Below are 14,827 nucleotides of genomic sequence, written 5' to 3'. Positions count from 1 at the left end.
ACTTGTATGCTAATTAGTTTGAAGTATTGGACATATAATGTTTTGCTTAGCAAAGTTGGTTATTTGGACGTACATTGAGTTGAGTCGTCCATGAACTACTGTAACATCCGTTTTATACTCAATTGAGGCATAATTTGCTCAATCCTTGTACAAAAAATACTACAATAATATTAATATTTGTTTTGTTTTCAAGAAATTCGGAGGTCACCCATTATCCGAGGTTGGCAGGGTTTTGACACCAACTTTGGCTACTGTAGGGTCAGATTCATTTTCGCATTTATATTATTAATAGATGAACGAAGTCATGACTGTAAACCATTTTAACGTTATCACAATCTTAAGAGCAGCTACAAAGGAGCTACCGGTATACAATGCATGTGAGCTTACTATTGCACAGTACTACGCAGTATTATGTATTGGTATTGTAAAGTGTACTTCAGTACTGTACAGTGAACTAGGGAACTTCGGCGGACATCTGCCGACACCCATACATACAAACCGGTAGTTGTCGAAAGTTGAAACAATCCTTCCATCCTTTGACATTAAATGAGGATTAAATTCTGGAGGTTTTGATTCGAGGCAAACGATTGGCTCTGCCATGTAGCCGTGGTTGCCACCGTTTATTTTTTGCGGCGTTTTGATTGGCTGGCGGGATGACCACTCGCCGCCACGGCTTATTGCTTGGAACTCTGGTGCTTCAACGCTTAAGTCGACATCAGCATGGCTCCATCGTCGACAAAGAAAGCCAAGTTTGGCACGTCATGGCCGGCGACAAACCCCACGAGCGCCGCCGCATCATGTCCGCCCAAGACGTACGTCGTCGTCGTCGGCTCTCCATCTTCTCACGTGTTGGACCTGTAGGAATGCCAACCTCCAAAAACTGGTCGCGCCACATGTCGACTCGTTCAACTTCATGCTGTCGGAAGGTTTGGACTACGCCGTGGCCAGCATCTTGCCGTTGACCATTGACGTCGGTCACGGCAACAAGATGACTGTCTGGATCGACAGCGTGCAAATTGGATACCCGACGTCCGACGCCACGGGCGGCCACTCGGTAACCTACCTACCTCATACCTCCTCTTCTAGTGTCTCATGCAAGATCCCGTGAGCAGAAGACATTGCTGCCCGCGGAATGCCGCCAGCGCGGCATCTCGTACACGGCGCCATTGATTGTCACGCTCGCTCGTTCGTTCGTGGGCGGGTCCACCACAGAGCACCTCCAGCGCACGGTGGGCCACATTCCCATCATGGTGCGGTCGCAGCGGTGCCACTTGGCCAATCTGTCGCCGCCAGAGCTGGTCAAAGCCCGCGAAGAGGCCAACGAAATGGGCGGGTACTTTATCTGCAATGGCAACGAACGATGCGTGCGGCTGCTGCAAATGCCCCGCCGCCACCACATCATGGCCGTCCGTCGCGGCGCATTCAGCAAGCGCGGCGACTTGTACTCGGAGCTCGGTGTCACCATGCGCTGCGTCCGCCGCGACCAGAGCGCCGTGACCTTGACGCTGCACTACCTCCTCGACGGGAACGCCACCATCCGTCTCGGCGTGCGCAAGCAGGAGTTTATGGTACCCGCGGGGCTCCTCCTCAAGGCTCTGTACCCCCTCACGGACCGCGAGATTTACGACCGCGTCGTCCGCGGCGACGTCGACAACACGTACCTGGCGGCCCGCATGGAGCTCATCCTGCGCGAGTCCAAGCGCTTCTCCGTGTACTCGCGCGACGAAGCATTGGCATATCTCGGCAAACACTTTCGCCATGTGCTGCCATACTTGTCGACGGACATGACCAACATCCAAGTGGGCAACCGATTTCTCGACGAGTATGTCTTCGTGCATATTCAACCTGGTGAAAAAGGGCGGGCACAAAAGGTGCGTGACGACAACCCAAAAAATATATTATTGTTTCGAATATTTATATATATATATATATAATACTCAACGTTGTTGCCGAGGATATTGTTATTTATTTATTATTCAAATTTGCGTTTATACGAGTGCTGCTCCATACATTTCCTTTCTTTTTATTGTCCTTTTACCCAAAATTTGGCTACATTTCGGCGCCAAATTCGTTGAATATAAACACAGGTGTCGTTGGTATCACACTAATTCAAGTGGAGGAGGATGGTTGTTTGGTGCAATCTGATTGGGTCAATCCAATGATTCTTGTATACATTATGATTCATTCTCCATAACTACCCTACCGTATCTCGTCTGTCCACGACTCGAGCACTCCCTCCTTATCTCGTCCTTGTTGTAGGTCGAGTTGCTATGCTTGATGCTGCGTAAGCTGTATGCATTTGCCAAAGGCGATATCCGCGAAGACAACCCGGATTCGCTCATGAACCACGAACTGCTCCTTCCAGGGCACTTGTACCTGATGATTCTCAAGGAACGCCTCCAAGACATGCTAGCGTCGATCCAAGGCCAGATCGAAGGCGCCAAAGCCAAGCCCGCAGTCGTCGACGCAACCTACCTAAAGAAGGTGTGGGACCGGACACAAAACATCGGTCACGCGCTGACTTACTTTTTGAATACGGGCAACCTGCGCACGTCCAGCGGACTCGACCTCATGCAGCTGGCGGGGTACACGGTCGTGGCGGAAAAGCTCAACTACTACCGCTACTTTTCTCACTTTCGCAGCGTCCATCGCGGCCAGTTCTTTACAACCATGAAAACCACCACGGTGCGGAAGCTCCTGCCCGACTCGTGGGGGTTCATGTGCCCCGTGCACACGCCGGACGGGTCCCCGTGTGGGCTGCTCAACCACTTGGCCGTCGAGTGCCAGCTCGTCACGTCGCCGCCGTACACTCCCGAGACCGCCGCCGATGAGGAGCTCAAGCTCGCGCGGTTCCTTGCAAACCTCGGGTACATACGTTTGACTACTGATGGTTTGTGTATGGCTTTTAATATTAATATCTTGATTTTTCCATATATGTCTTGATTTTATATTTATGTCTTGATTTATGTTTGGTGATTGTGGATTCGGAACTGCCGAATAAATATCGAAACTCAACGAATCGACGCTATTGGCTACTTTTCATTCTTTTAAGTGGATGTGATTGGCTCTTGACAGAATGGACATGTCTCTATGTGTCTGCCAATCCCCAAGTCTCGTTGTGGTTCCATCTATATATATATATATATCGAGTAAATCTATATATATATATATCGAGTGGATAGTGGATCGAAAAGAAAAAAATCACCGCGTCACATATGGTGGTTCTTTGTAGCATGATTCCATCGACGGGGTTTAGCGACGGATCGTTCGTGGCACCGCATCACTACCTTCCGGTCCTACTAAATGGCAAACTCGTGGGCGCGGCGGCCGCGGCCGTGTGCGTCGAGCTCGAAGCCGCGCTCCGCTTCACCAAGGCCACGCCAGAGTCCCATCTCCGCAAGGAGCGCGGGGTCGTGCCGACTCTGGAGGTGTGCTTGATCCTACCGGTGGTAGGCGGGCCGTTCCCGGGCCTGTTTCTGTCGGCGGACGCGGCGCGGTTCACGCGGCCCGTGAAGCAGCGCAACACGTCGTGGATCGAGCATATTGGCCCGATGGAGCAGGTGTTTATGAATATTGGCGTGCTCCCCGCCGACATTCGCGACAGCACGACGCACATGGAGATCAAGCCGACCAATATGCTGTCGCTGGTGGCGAGTCTTACGCCGTTCAGTGAACACAACCAGAGTCCGCGGAATATGTACCAGTGCCAGATGGCCAAGCAGACGATGGGCACCCCCGCGCACTCGATTCCGTACCGCACGGACAACAAAATGTACCGCATCCAGACGCCCCAAGCGCCGATTGTGCACAACGAGCGGCTGCAAGAGTTTCAGCTCGATGAGTACCCGTTAGGTACAAATGCTGTCGTGGCCGTGATCTCGTACACGGGTTTCGACATGGAAGACGCGATGATTCTCAACAAGTCGAGCTATGAACGAGGGTTTGGCCATGCCTCCGTGTACAAGCAAATTCAGGTACTATGCAATATATATATATATATATATATGGTGATGGTAATATATATTGTATATTTTTCACTCAAAGTTGGAGTTATGAGTTGATTGGTTTGAATGTATATGTATGCACATGATGCACATTTAGCTTGTACAAACTGTACCATACACAATATAGGATGTTGTAGACTTGGGTTTTGCCAATGGGGTGATATTCAGAGTTTTGATTGGCAGAAATTCGACAGAACGTGATTTTCATTGGCTTTGGTGGTTGTTTTATCCTTCTCTTGAGCCAATCGACGATTGGACAACAATATATATATTGGGCTGAATACTTCTTGATTTATCTTTTGGACGTCAATATTGTGCTTTCGAGTGAAACTTCGTGTTGTGGCGTGGTTTCTCGTTGGAATTTAAATCGATTTGATTGGCTACGTCAGATGAGCTCAAAATTATTAGCCAATCAAAACCTTCCCAATGAAATTCAACCAATCAGATCGATTGTGGATCGGTTTGGTCGGCGCGATTCGATTGCACCCACTCCCCAAATTTGTATCAAATCGACAATAGATGAAATATTTTTTATTAGTTTTCAATGGCACTTGTGTTTATTTGTTTTCGACGGGTTTTTTATATATTATTCCTGTAGGTGGACATTGCACCGAAAGAGAACAGCACGACTAAGTCGTACTTTGGCAACGTCCAGCCAGACGGCGACGGCACGACCTTGTTCACGCCCAAGTTGGACGCCGATGGGTTCCCCCACGTCGGGCAGCATGTCGAATATGGCGATCCCATTGCGTGCCACATCAACGAGACCACGGGCAAGGAGACGTTCCTCAAGCACAAGGAGACGGAGCCGGCCGTGATCGACCAGATCAACCTGCTCGGCAACGGCACGGGCGTCAACACGGCGCAAGCAACCAAGGCCAGCATCAAGCTCCGTTTCGTGCGGAACCCGATCATCGGTGACAAGTTTTCATCTCGCCATGGGCAAAAGGGTGTGCTGTCGATTCTGTGGCCGCAAGCTGACATGCCATTCGCCGAGTCTGGCATGAGCCCGGACATCATCATCAACCCCCACGCGTTCCCGTCGCGCATGACGATTGGGATGCTCGTGGAGAGCATGGCGGCCAAGGCCGGCGCCCTCCGCGGCGAGTACATGGACGCGACCCCGTTCCAGTTTGACGAAGAACACCGTGCTATTGACCAGTTCGGCAAGTACCTCAAGAAGGCTGGCTACAACTACATGGGAAGCGAGCCGCTCTACTCGGGCCTTACCGGCACGGTCATGCACGCCGACATTTACATGGGTACGTCCGGTTTATTTATCCGGAACCGGATAACAAGTTTGAAATTCATGGGATTTGTGTTACAGGGGTCGTGTACTACCAGCGGTTGCGACACATGGTCAGCGACAAGAGCCAGGTGCGCGCGACGGGGCCGATGAACTCGCTGACGCGGCAGCCGCTCAAGGGACGTAAGAAGAAGGGTGGGATCCGGTTTGGGGAGATGGAGCGCGACTCGCTCTTGGCCCACGGGTGTGCGTTCCTCCTTCACGATCGATTGATGAACTGCTCGGACAAACACATTGCGACCGTGTGCACAAAGTGCGGCAGCTTGCTGTCTACGTGGACCGCGCGCGCATCGGTGAGCGAGGCGGGGCAGTCGGACCAGTCCATTCTGAGCAAAGAGCGACAGCAGTGGATGTGCGCGACGTGCCGGACGGGCGACGGGTGCGAGGCTGTGGCCATGCCATATGTGTTCCGATACCTCGCCAACGAACTGGCCGCGATGAACATTAAGATGACGCTGTCATTGAAGGCGTGGTAGAAAGGGACAAGGAGAAAACGAACCCAGGAGATACAAGAATTGAATATGATGATGCAAATATAGATGTCGACACGAATGAGCGTTGGGGCACCAGTAGCAACGCTTATGAGTTGATTATACATCCCCAAACCAAGCCTCTGTCATAGAGGTGGTGGTGGTGGTGGTGATGATGATTCCAAAACTTGGGAGATGCGGTAGAGCAATGCGATCGAACAGACTGAGCATCAATCCAGTACATGCCGCGGTTCGCGGAATCCCCACCTCGATGCCGAATCACTGTGGTCTCGTCGTCATCGTGAGGTTGATGCAGGACAAGACCATGCCTGCATCTCCACCTCCTTGCAAATAGCGCCATGGCAGGCCTTTCCAAGCCGTCTTCCTGGCACACGGACGCCTTGTGCTTGCTCGGACTTCTGACATGGTCGGAAGTCGTTTCAGAGAGAAGAAACGGTTTCAAATTCGCCTTTTGGCACAATATTGGGGGAAATGATCAGATTTTCATACATTTTCGTTTGAAATTCGTGTTTATTTTGGTGTTTTTGTCTCTCTGCTTGCCATAATGTATTTTTGGGTCGGCGGCGATTGCGATTCGGCTGGTGCGGCGACAGATAAGACGCTCAAAAGATACGCCCGCGCCGCCATCACCGATGGGCACGACGAACGAAGACATGAAGAATCTGAAACGGCCGCCAGCATCTCCTAGACACTCCTCGAACCAAACGTCGCCGTCCATACCCATGACAGGCGGCTCCCCCAGTCCGCCCCGCAGAAGAAGCGTCGTCGTCGGAAGCGCCTCCCCGTTCCCATCCGCATCGTCCACACCAGCTATGTCCATCAAGACATGGACGACTCAGGCACTCAAACGCTTCCACGGCATGAGCACGTCGCCGCCCCGTCGTGACAGCTCGTCCATGTCGCCGTCGTCGTCGCACAATCGAGATCGGTGCATGGCGCTTGGCGAATGCGATCCTCGATGCATCGTGGACAACATGCACTTCCAGGGCGGCGTCCATCACACACAGATGCTGTTTGCCGTGTTCAACGGCCGACCATTGAGCCACTGCTGCTACGACATGACGTTCACATGGTTCCGCGCGCGCCATGACGACGAGTTCGCGGTCATCCCACATGCGTCCATGGACTGGTACCAGCCGACAGCCGAGGACATTGGCGCGTCGCTTCTGCTGCAAGTCGAGATCGACGACGCCGTGCTAGGGTGTATAGAGCATGGGCCGCTCGTCGCAGGTACGTCCCATCTTGGTCTCAAGAAACGTCTCATGGAGGGAGACGTGCATAGATCCGTCCGTGCGGTCCCGCGTCGAAACCTTGCTTGCCGCTCACACGGCATACTTTACGGTACTCATCAACAACTACCACTATTCACTCGCATGTTCATTCTCGTTCGTTTCAGAACGTGCGTCGGACGCCAGTGTCCATTTGCGGCGATGGCGGCGGCAACAACGCCATGGACATGGCGTGGTCGCCCGAGGTATGCTCATGATCTTCCTCCATGGACATCCCGTTCCTCATCCATCCATCCTGCGCAGGACACTTGGTCGTTACTTTTGGACGACAAGCGCGTCCGCCTAACATGCGAGTCGGCGCTCCTCCCGCCGCTGGAAGCGCTGTACGCCCCGTCCGTCCAAGTACTGTGCATCCAAGATCTCCATATGGTTTGATCCTCACGGGAGCTTGCATTATGCGGTAGGTTTCACTGGATGCCCATCATGCCAATGCATTCGTGTTGGAGTTTGGCACTTGTGTGGATGACACCAGACGAGCGGCGGCGCGCCTTGTCGTGGACTTGCATGATCAACGGGATGTGCTGTTCCTTGTGTTCCGTGCCTTTTCGAGCCGCGCCGTGCACTCGTCGGCGTTGGCCGATGCGATTTCCAGCGGCCAGTCATGCATGTTGGCGTGCCGGACGCTGCCCGCGACCCTCCCGCCGCCGCCATCCTCGTCTTCCTCATCGACCGACTTTCATGTGTGTATACACATACCATTGTTCTAGATGAATATGCACGTGTCTGACACTTGTGTATATAGTGGAGCCATGGAGGATACATGTTGCCGTGGACGGCGTGGTCCACTGCTGGCCGGCCAAACCCCTCGGTTGCGACGACTATTCATGATGATGACGAGGAGGAGGATGTGTTGAACTCGATGCTGCTGCATGATGTGGACGCCCTCTTGCTGCTCACGCACGAGTTTTGCACCGAGGTAGTGCCGACGTCCCCCGAGAGTTGCAACTTGTCGGCACCCGCCGCTAGGGACGAAGAAGAAGAAGGCACGTCGATGCAGTCGGCTCTCGAGTCGATCAAGGCGGAGCGACGCGCCCTGGAGCGGCAACTGGAACACCTTCGCCATCATCACCAAAGTCCCGTTTAATTTAATATATACGACCAAACACGATCGTGGGTCCGTCCTAGTAGTAAGTACTACTAGTAGTACTAGCGCCGTTGAACACCCAAAGAACACCCAAAGAACCGGAACGGTAGACTGTAAGTGCTGAGATTGGGTTGGGATCAAATCACCCTGGACTGACGGTGGCACTGGGTAGAGACATTCGGTGGGCATCTGGCAACACGATTCGAGTCTTGATGGTTGGCCGCGATGATCCCTTGGAGAGCAGCACCAACGCCCCCAGTCGCCCCGCCGCCGTCGTCACGACCGACGAGCTGCCTCCATCTTCATGCCCAATGTGTCCGTCTCCTTCGCGGCGGTTCCTTGGGCGGTTCTTGGTTCGATCCACGTGATGATACAAAGTGGAAATGTTGCGACTGGCTCCAGTGTTTCGCTTGCTTTCGGCACTCTACATCAAGTCGTTATGTCTATATATATATATATATATATATTGGTGTGGTGGTAGGTTATATATATATATGTATTGGTGTGGTAGCCTACCCATTCAGGCAGCGTTTGGACGGCAATGGACCGGAGGGGTACGCCATGAGGAGATTCAAGCAAGACCCCACAGCCACTATTTCCAGGACGAGTCGCTCGCTGGACAGAATCCCCTCTGGTCGCCAATGCCTTGAGAATCTCGAGCTGGTCTTGGCGGTGTTTGGCGGGCACCAACGGCGGCAATTCCACCCCCAACGAAGAAGAACTTGCAGGGGATGGTGGCACCACTGGCGGATACAGCACTGGCCGGGTTTGCTATCGATACATATATATGTTATCAAATGAACGACACGACCAAGTACGCATATATATATATATATATATATATCGAATGACCCACGATATCACCATCCATCGCCCCTTCATAATATAGCGCAGGTATTGTGCTTTCGAGTAAAATTTCGTGTTGTGGTGTGGTTTCTCGTTGGAATTTAAATCGATTTGATTGGCTACCTCACATGAGCTCAAAATTATTAGCCAATCAAAACCCTCTCAATGAAATTCAACCAATCAGGTCGATTGTGGATCAGTTTGGTCGGCGCGATTCGATTGCACCCCCTTCCCCAAATTTGTATCAAATCGACAATACGAAATAATATTCAATTTTTTACACTGCTGTTATATATAGCCGTAGTAGTCACATAAGTATATCGCTGGAGGTATCGATAAACAATCCTTCAATCCTACCTTCCCATCATGCAATATTCCATGCTAATCATGAAAAGCCCATGTTCCCATGCATATTGAGATGTTTCACACATCGATTCCAATATATATATATATATATATATATACGCACCACAATAGCCGCTTGGTATGCGTGTAGCTTGCCAAAGAGCATTTGCAGCACTTTTTTCACGTCGGAAGGCGCGAGGTCATCCAATTTCGCAGGAATGACATCGCCGGCCTGCCACGCATGGAGCGACGACGGCGCCGCGTGTCCGTGTCCGCTCAGGGCCAGCTGGTGCGTGATGTCATGGATGGCCACGCTCAGGAACCGCAGCGTGTCGTCCTGCTGCGCGAGCATCGCGTGCTTCTCGGCGCGGGCTTCGTCCACATGAGTGCGCGCGTCTGCGAGTTCGGCGCACAGCGTGCGCAGCTGCGTCTCGAGGCCGTTGGATTTGGTCTGCAGCAGCGCGATCATGTCCTCGTTCGCCTTGTTCACGTCCGTCTTGGTGCGCTCTTGGCCTTGCGTGAGCGCGGCGTGAGTCCGCGCGGCCACGTGGTCGCTCTGCACGCGTTCGTTGAGCTTTTTGATGAGCTTTTGGTAAAAATGCGTCCGTTTCGCCATTTCCACTTCCGTGTCCTTGTTCACCTACAACAGAGCAACATGCGTCAAGTAGTCGATAGTGCGGTTCGAACGCACACAATCGATGATCGACCAATCAAAACCCATGAATCAAGTGGCCAATCAAATCATCCACTCTTGCATCATCATCGAATTAGTGTGTGACTGAAATTGGTGTGACACTGGACGATCTTTGCATACAAAAGGCAGTACAAAGAATCGATCGATCGATCGATTTGGCAAAGAATCCGCACAAAAGTCTACCAAGTTTGGGGTAAAATATTGTGGATTCGGTAGTACAAATTTCCAGACCCCGTCAAATCGAATCTCAATCGAATCATGAATCGACGCTATTGGTTAATCCAATTTTGAGTGGATTTGATTGGCTATTACAGAAAGGACAAGTATAGTCAGCCAATCAGAACTTCAGCGTGAACTTCAATATTGATTAGATAACCACGCGAATGTCAGACTTTTATAGCGAATTCACAATATATCATTGTGAATTTATACCAGTCCGACAGTGTATCATACCAAGCATACATGGACATATGGAGGATTGTAGGCCAGTATCTATTGGTGTTACCTTGAGCTGAAGACGGAGATGCACGACTTCGGTTTCAAGTGCCTTGTACTTTACCAAGAGTTTTTCTGTTTCTTTGCTTTGGTACTGCAGTTCCGAGATCATCTGGTCGTTCTCCATCATCGTGCGCTTCGTTGTCGTGTCCAGTTGATCTTCTGTCCGTGCCAAGAGATTCTACGTTCATACACGCATTGTACACAAACCAATATTCTTGCAAATATATATATATATATATATATATATACAGAAACTAAATATATATATATCTGTACCCACTTGTTTGTTTTCTTTGATTTTCATGAGCATGTCCTTCTTGATGCGTTCTTTTTCCTGGACATTGCGCCGCTCCATTTCCACGACTTGCTACCCCCCCCAACAAACCAACATGTCACCAATTAGTAAAAATATATACTTCGAACTATATATCTTTTAGTAACATATATATATATATATCTTTAGTAAACACATCATCATCGAATATATATATATATATATATATATCGACGTACCTTTTTGTGGTTGTCCTTTTCCGCCGCCAACGTCGACTCCATGGCGGCAATCGTGTCTTCAAGAACGATCTTGCGCTCACGAAACACTTCGAGCGCATGAAGCGTGTCCTCGGCGCTTTCGATGCGCTCCGTGAGCTCCTTCTTCTCCTTGGCAAACGCGTCTTGGGTCTCGTCTTGCTTGATGTGGAACGCCTTGTCCATCGCGTCGCGCTCGAGTTTTACGGTTTGGATGTCGCTTTCCAACTGCGCAATCACTTCGTAGTTTGCGTCCAGCTTTTTGTGCAAGTAGTAGTAAATGTCGGCCTACAACCATAGTACAAGCTTATGTATGTATGCTTGTATGTATTCTATGATGACAGTACTTCGTCTTCTTTTTGCTGCACCAACTTGGCCTTTAACATATCGTTCTCAGCCTTGATCAACGCGTTTTCGCCTTCCCTACCATGGAGCACATTCTATATGTGACGATGAGAGAGAGATTCGCGCGTACATGGCCTTCATGTGGTCGTTCATGACACTCAGCTCGAACGCCAGCACAGTGTCGATCTTCCCAAGAGCTTCTAACGCAATCGTGCCAATGTCGCGAATCTTAGGGACAGTCGACACCGCCGTCTCCATGCCGCCACTTGGAGCGGCTGGCGCCGGCTTCGTCTCCATGGTCGTTTCGCAACGAGATGTATTTTTAGGGTGATACAACACCATTGCATACCCTCACCAGGATCTTGGATATCACCTTCAATCTGTCAACAACACTTGTTGGAATAGGATTAGAGACATCTTCGCCAGCGCGTCCTACCTTGGTTGTTGTCGTGGCGAGGACGATATCACACGCCAAGGACACGGCGAATAACTAGAGTTTCTCGTGTCACCCTTCATACAATGGATCGCTGCATGGCGGTCATTTCCTCAATCTCGTCCTATGGAAGGTTGAATCATCTTCATGCTCATGCAGCATCAAGAAGCGTCTCCCTCATCGCGTCCCCACGTGCTGCTGCCAGGTCGCGATGGTGCTTTGCGCGCGCAAATTGAAAAGTGGTCGTTCAAAACATCCGGATATTTCAATATTTAACCGGTAGTTTGCTTCCGGATGCATCTGTATTATCCGGATTTGTTTTCGACCCTGCTGCGCCGCCACCTCCACCCCGCCGCCATGAGTTTGGGTCTACCCAACCACGGATGGAGTGATGCGTGCATCGATGTGTACGAGAAGATCGAATGCATCGGCGCTGGGACGTATGGGCAAGTGTTCCTGGCGTCACATCGAGACACGGGCGAGAAGGTGGCGCTGAAGAAGATTCGAAGCTTGAACGAAATCCAAGGGCTACCAGTGACGACGATCCGTGAGATTAAGGTGCTGAAAGCGATCAAACATCGGAACGTCGTGGGTCTCAGGGAAGTGATTGTGACCAACGAACTGGATATGGGCGACCTGGACGACGACCCAGACGCCGACATCCCAGCAGCAGGTGGCGGGCCGGTGCCGATGGATTTTTCTTGCGGGTGTATCTACCTCGTGTTGGAATACGTCGACCACGACCTGACCGGTCTCCTGGACCGGCAATACCCGTACGTGTTGACGCTCCATACGTTTTGTGTGTTGTTCTCATGTGTACGTAGTTTCACCGACGTCGAAATCAAGTCCATCATGATGCAGTTGATGGACGTGATGAAGTACATGCACGCCACGGACGTGATCCATCGGTACGCTCTCCATCGCCGCCCATTCCCACAAGTATCACCCGAAACCTAACGTAGGGACATCAAGTGCTCCAACTTGCTTCTCACGCCTCAGCATTTGCTCAAAGTCGCCGATTTCGGCCTCGCCCGATCCACCTTGGGCGAACTTCCGTTTACGAATAAGGTATATCAACCGTACTTTTATGTGATAGTTGGTCGGGGGGCCCTACTCTATAGTTTAAAGTACCTTGTCCTTGTACCTCCGAAAATAGTGTCGTGTTGTATATATACATTATATATATACATTATATATATATATATATATACATTATATATATATATACATTATATATATACATTATATATATATATACATTATATATATACATTATATACGTGTTTATGTTGTAGTTTTGATCATATAAATCACATGGTCAGGACTTTGTCAACCTTTCCGTGATTTCTTTCGTCTGTATTTTTTTGTTCAATTTTTAATCTTTCATTGTGGCCCATGTAATAAAATTATAAAATGTGAATCATGCATGTATGTATGTATATCGATGGGTGTAGTGGGTTGTGTTGTTTACAAAGTGCACGCCATATTAATATATAGTAGTAGTAGTCCATGTTGGAAACCAATTATTGTATTTTTGATAGAACCGTATCGAAGTCTGATTCATCATCGCAGGTTGTGACGCTGTGGTATCGCAGTCCTGAGCTCCTCTTGGGTGCGACCTCGTACGATGCGATGGTGGACATGTGGAGCATCGGGTGTGTCTTTGCCGAGCTATACGTGGGGCGGCCGCTCTTTTCTGGCAAGAACGAAATCGACCAGATCAAGCGCATATTTGATGTGTGCGGGTCGCCCACGGTGGCCGACTGGCCAGACCACGCCGCGCTTCCCTTTAGCTCCAAGTTTGTGCCCGAGAACCTGCCGATTCCCAACCGCCTGGCCGAGGTTCTCGTGCGAGAAGTCAGCGCGCGGGTGCCGCCGCGCGAGTTGCCGCCCGGAGCGCTCGAGCTGATGCTGTCGCTCCTCCAGCTGAATCCGGCCAAGCGACCGACGGCGGCGGACGCCCTGCGGTCGCGCTACTTTCAGAGCGAACCGTTCGCCCCCGATGACCCGGAAAGGTATGTTCTTTGGAATGAGCATGATATTGTGCCTTTTAATCAAATTTGCCTGTGGATGGATGAAATCGCCAACTAATCGAGTAAAGAAATATGATTGGCTACAAAGAATGAAGGTTGCAATTTGATTGGCTAAAAATATTGATTGTAGTATTGCAGTCACAAAGATACCTCTTCAACTTTGTTTTATATGAAATTTCGAAGGTCCGGTGATTGTTCGGCGGTTGATTCAACCAATCGCTCGTCGGAGGAAATTAATTTTGAGGAAAACACACAATACAACGGGTGAAATGTGCTCAAATTTTACCCAACATTTGGACATTTTTGTGTGAATTTTTGCCAAATCCATCGATTGTTTGAATGTGTTGTATGTACAAAAGTGTCCAGCGGTGATGCCAGTCACACTAATTGAAGTCACACATTTCGTTGTGGATTGGTTGAACTGGAGATTTCCTGCAATCTGATTGGCTACATTCTTCTGCCCATTCTTGGTTGTGTCGATGCATTCAGTACATGTGGCTCAGTTTTGTCTAGTTTGCCGCCGATTCCGTGTATTCCGTCACATGAGTTTCAGACCAAGAAGATCCGGAAAGAGAACAACGCCAAGCTCCGCACGACCATGCCGTCGTCGGGCGGCAGTCGGTTCCCGAGTCCGCCGCCGGTGGAACTCATGAAGCCGCTCAACAAGAGGCATAAACCATGAGCTAATAAATTAGCTATCCTCGTCACGTGTAACGATGGAAATCAAATCGCCTTGATATTATTGTCAAAAAATACCATAAAAAGATGAAACATGGAGCAAAACTATTAAAATAATTGGAGAAAATCTAAAACCTTTGCAAGTCGTATGTGTCTCTTGTACTTGATCCCGTTAGAATTGCGACTTTTTAACTATTAATAGTATGGAAATTGATATTAAGTTGTAAAGTTAACGTCGCTCAGCAGGCACGGA

General features: G+C 50.1%; 4 protein-coding genes across 7 annotated transcripts; 3 read left to right on the top strand and 1 right to left on the bottom strand.

Annotated features, from left to right (window-relative positions):
* Window positions 1-673: 673 nt before the first annotated feature.
* On the top strand, window positions 674-6,224 carry H257_13778 (hypothetical protein). The gene is made up of 7 exons (XM_009841432.1): window positions 674-812; window positions 862-1,054; window positions 1,113-1,871; window positions 2,260-2,867; window positions 3,233-3,974; window positions 4,603-5,266; window positions 5,332-6,224. Exons 1-7 carry the CDS (start codon window positions 721-723, stop codon window positions 5,784-5,786), a joined length of 3,513 nt encoding a protein of 1,170 aa, XP_009839734.1. The 5' UTR covers window positions 674-720; the 3' UTR covers window positions 5,787-6,224.
* An 80-nt stretch (window positions 6,225-6,304) lies between these two features.
* On the top strand, window positions 6,305-8,198 carry H257_13777 (hypothetical protein). Its single transcript, XM_009841431.1, has 6 exons — window positions 6,305-7,031; window positions 7,084-7,142; window positions 7,198-7,275; window positions 7,334-7,432; window positions 7,495-7,770; window positions 7,833-8,198. The coding sequence occupies exons 1-6, from the start codon at window positions 6,434-6,436 to the stop codon at window positions 8,172-8,174; spliced, it is 1,452 nt and encodes a 483-aa protein (XP_009839733.1). The 5' UTR covers window positions 6,305-6,433; the 3' UTR covers window positions 8,175-8,198.
* Window positions 8,036-11,744, bottom strand: H257_13776 (hypothetical protein). Of its 3 annotated transcripts, XM_009841430.1 has the most exons (8): window positions 11,561-11,744; window positions 11,433-11,508; window positions 11,071-11,373; window positions 10,838-10,924; window positions 10,565-10,735; window positions 9,490-10,005; window positions 8,691-8,945; window positions 8,036-8,598 (listed from the first exon to the last, which is right to left on the bottom strand). In XM_009841430.1, exons 1-8 carry the CDS (start codon window positions 11,725-11,727, stop codon window positions 8,317-8,319), a joined length of 1,857 nt encoding a protein of 618 aa, XP_009839732.1. In that variant the 5' UTR covers window positions 11,728-11,744; the 3' UTR covers window positions 8,036-8,316. The 3 variants fall into 3 exon arrangements, with proteins under 3 accessions (XP_009839732.1, XP_009839730.1, XP_009839731.1); XM_009841428.1 differs by having other exon boundaries at window positions 8,036-8,945; XM_009841429.1 differs by lacking the exons at window positions 8,036-8,598; window positions 8,691-8,945 and having other exon boundaries at window positions 9,257-10,005.
* Window positions 11,745-12,180: 436 nt separating this feature from the next.
* On the top strand, window positions 12,181-14,629 carry H257_13775. 2 transcript variants are annotated; one of them, XM_009841427.1, is made up of 5 exons: window positions 12,181-12,636; window positions 12,688-12,771; window positions 12,826-12,931; window positions 13,436-13,878; window positions 14,410-14,629. In XM_009841427.1, exons 1-5 carry the CDS (start codon window positions 12,221-12,223, stop codon window positions 14,576-14,578), a joined length of 1,218 nt encoding a protein of 405 aa, XP_009839729.1. In that variant the 5' UTR covers window positions 12,181-12,220; the 3' UTR covers window positions 14,579-14,629. The 2 variants fall into 2 exon arrangements, with proteins under 2 accessions (XP_009839729.1, XP_009839728.1); XM_009841426.1 differs by lacking the exon at window positions 14,410-14,629 and having other exon boundaries at window positions 13,436-13,955.
* Window positions 14,630-14,827: the final 198 nt, after the last annotated feature.

This window comes from Aphanomyces astaci (assembly GCF_000520075.1).
Source record: "Aphanomyces astaci strain APO3 unplaced genomic scaffold supercont1.51, whole genome shotgun sequence".
NCBI classification, from domain to species: Eukaryota; Oomycota; class Saprolegniomycetes; order Saprolegniales; family Verrucalvaceae; genus Aphanomyces; species Aphanomyces astaci.
Note: the sequence above shows the minus strand (reverse complement) of the source record. Positions and strands in the feature narration are given on the sequence as shown.

What these genes read in the sequence shown, in the direction of transcription:
- H257_13778 (XM_009841432.1), top strand. Translation starts at nt 721, where the DNA reads ATGGCTCCATCGTCGACAAAGAAAGCCAAGTTTGGCACGTCATGGCCG. An exon ending in GCATCATGTCCGCCCAAGAC is followed by an intron (nt 813 to 861) that starts GTACGTCGTCGT and finishes TTGGACCTGTAG; the next exon opens with GAATGCCAACCTCCAAAAAC. An exon ending in AAAAAGGGCGGGCACAAAAG is followed by an intron (nt 1,872 to 2,259) that starts GTGCGTGACGAC and finishes TCCTTGTTGTAG; the next exon opens with GTCGAGTTGCTATGCTTGAT.
- H257_13777 (XM_009841431.1), top strand. Translation starts at nt 6,434, where the DNA reads ATGGGCACGACGAACGAAGACATGAAGAATCTGAAACGGCCGCCAGCA. An exon ending in GCATGGGCCGCTCGTCGCAG is followed by an intron (nt 7,032 to 7,083) that starts GTACGTCCCATC and finishes AGACGTGCATAG; the next exon opens with ATCCGTCCGTGCGGTCCCGC. An exon ending in ACATGGCGTGGTCGCCCGAG is followed by an intron (nt 7,276 to 7,333) that starts GTATGCTCATGA and finishes CATCCTGCGCAG; the next exon opens with GACACTTGGTCGTTACTTTT.
- H257_13776 (XM_009841430.1), bottom strand. Translation starts at nt 11,727, where the DNA reads ATGGAGACGAAGCCGGCGCCAGCCGCTCCAAGTGGCGGCATGGAGACG. An exon ending in AAATCAAAGAAAACAAACAA is followed by an intron (nt 10,736 to 10,837) that starts GTGGGTACAGAT and finishes GTATGAACGTAG; the next exon opens with AATCTCTTGGCACGGACAGA. An exon ending in TCCAAACGCTGCCTGAATGG is followed by an intron (nt 8,599 to 8,690) that starts GTAGGCTACCAC and finishes GACTTGATGTAG; the next exon opens with AGTGCCGAAAGCAAGCGAAA.
- H257_13775 (XM_009841427.1), top strand. Translation starts at nt 12,221, where the DNA reads ATGAGTTTGGGTCTACCCAACCACGGATGGAGTGATGCGTGCATCGAT. An exon ending in GCCACGGACGTGATCCATCG is followed by an intron (nt 12,772 to 12,825) that starts GTACGCTCTCCA and finishes AACCTAACGTAG; the next exon opens with GGACATCAAGTGCTCCAACT. An exon ending in AACTTCCGTTTACGAATAAG is followed by an intron (nt 12,932 to 13,435) that starts GTATATCAACCG and finishes TCATCATCGCAG; the next exon opens with GTTGTGACGCTGTGGTATCG.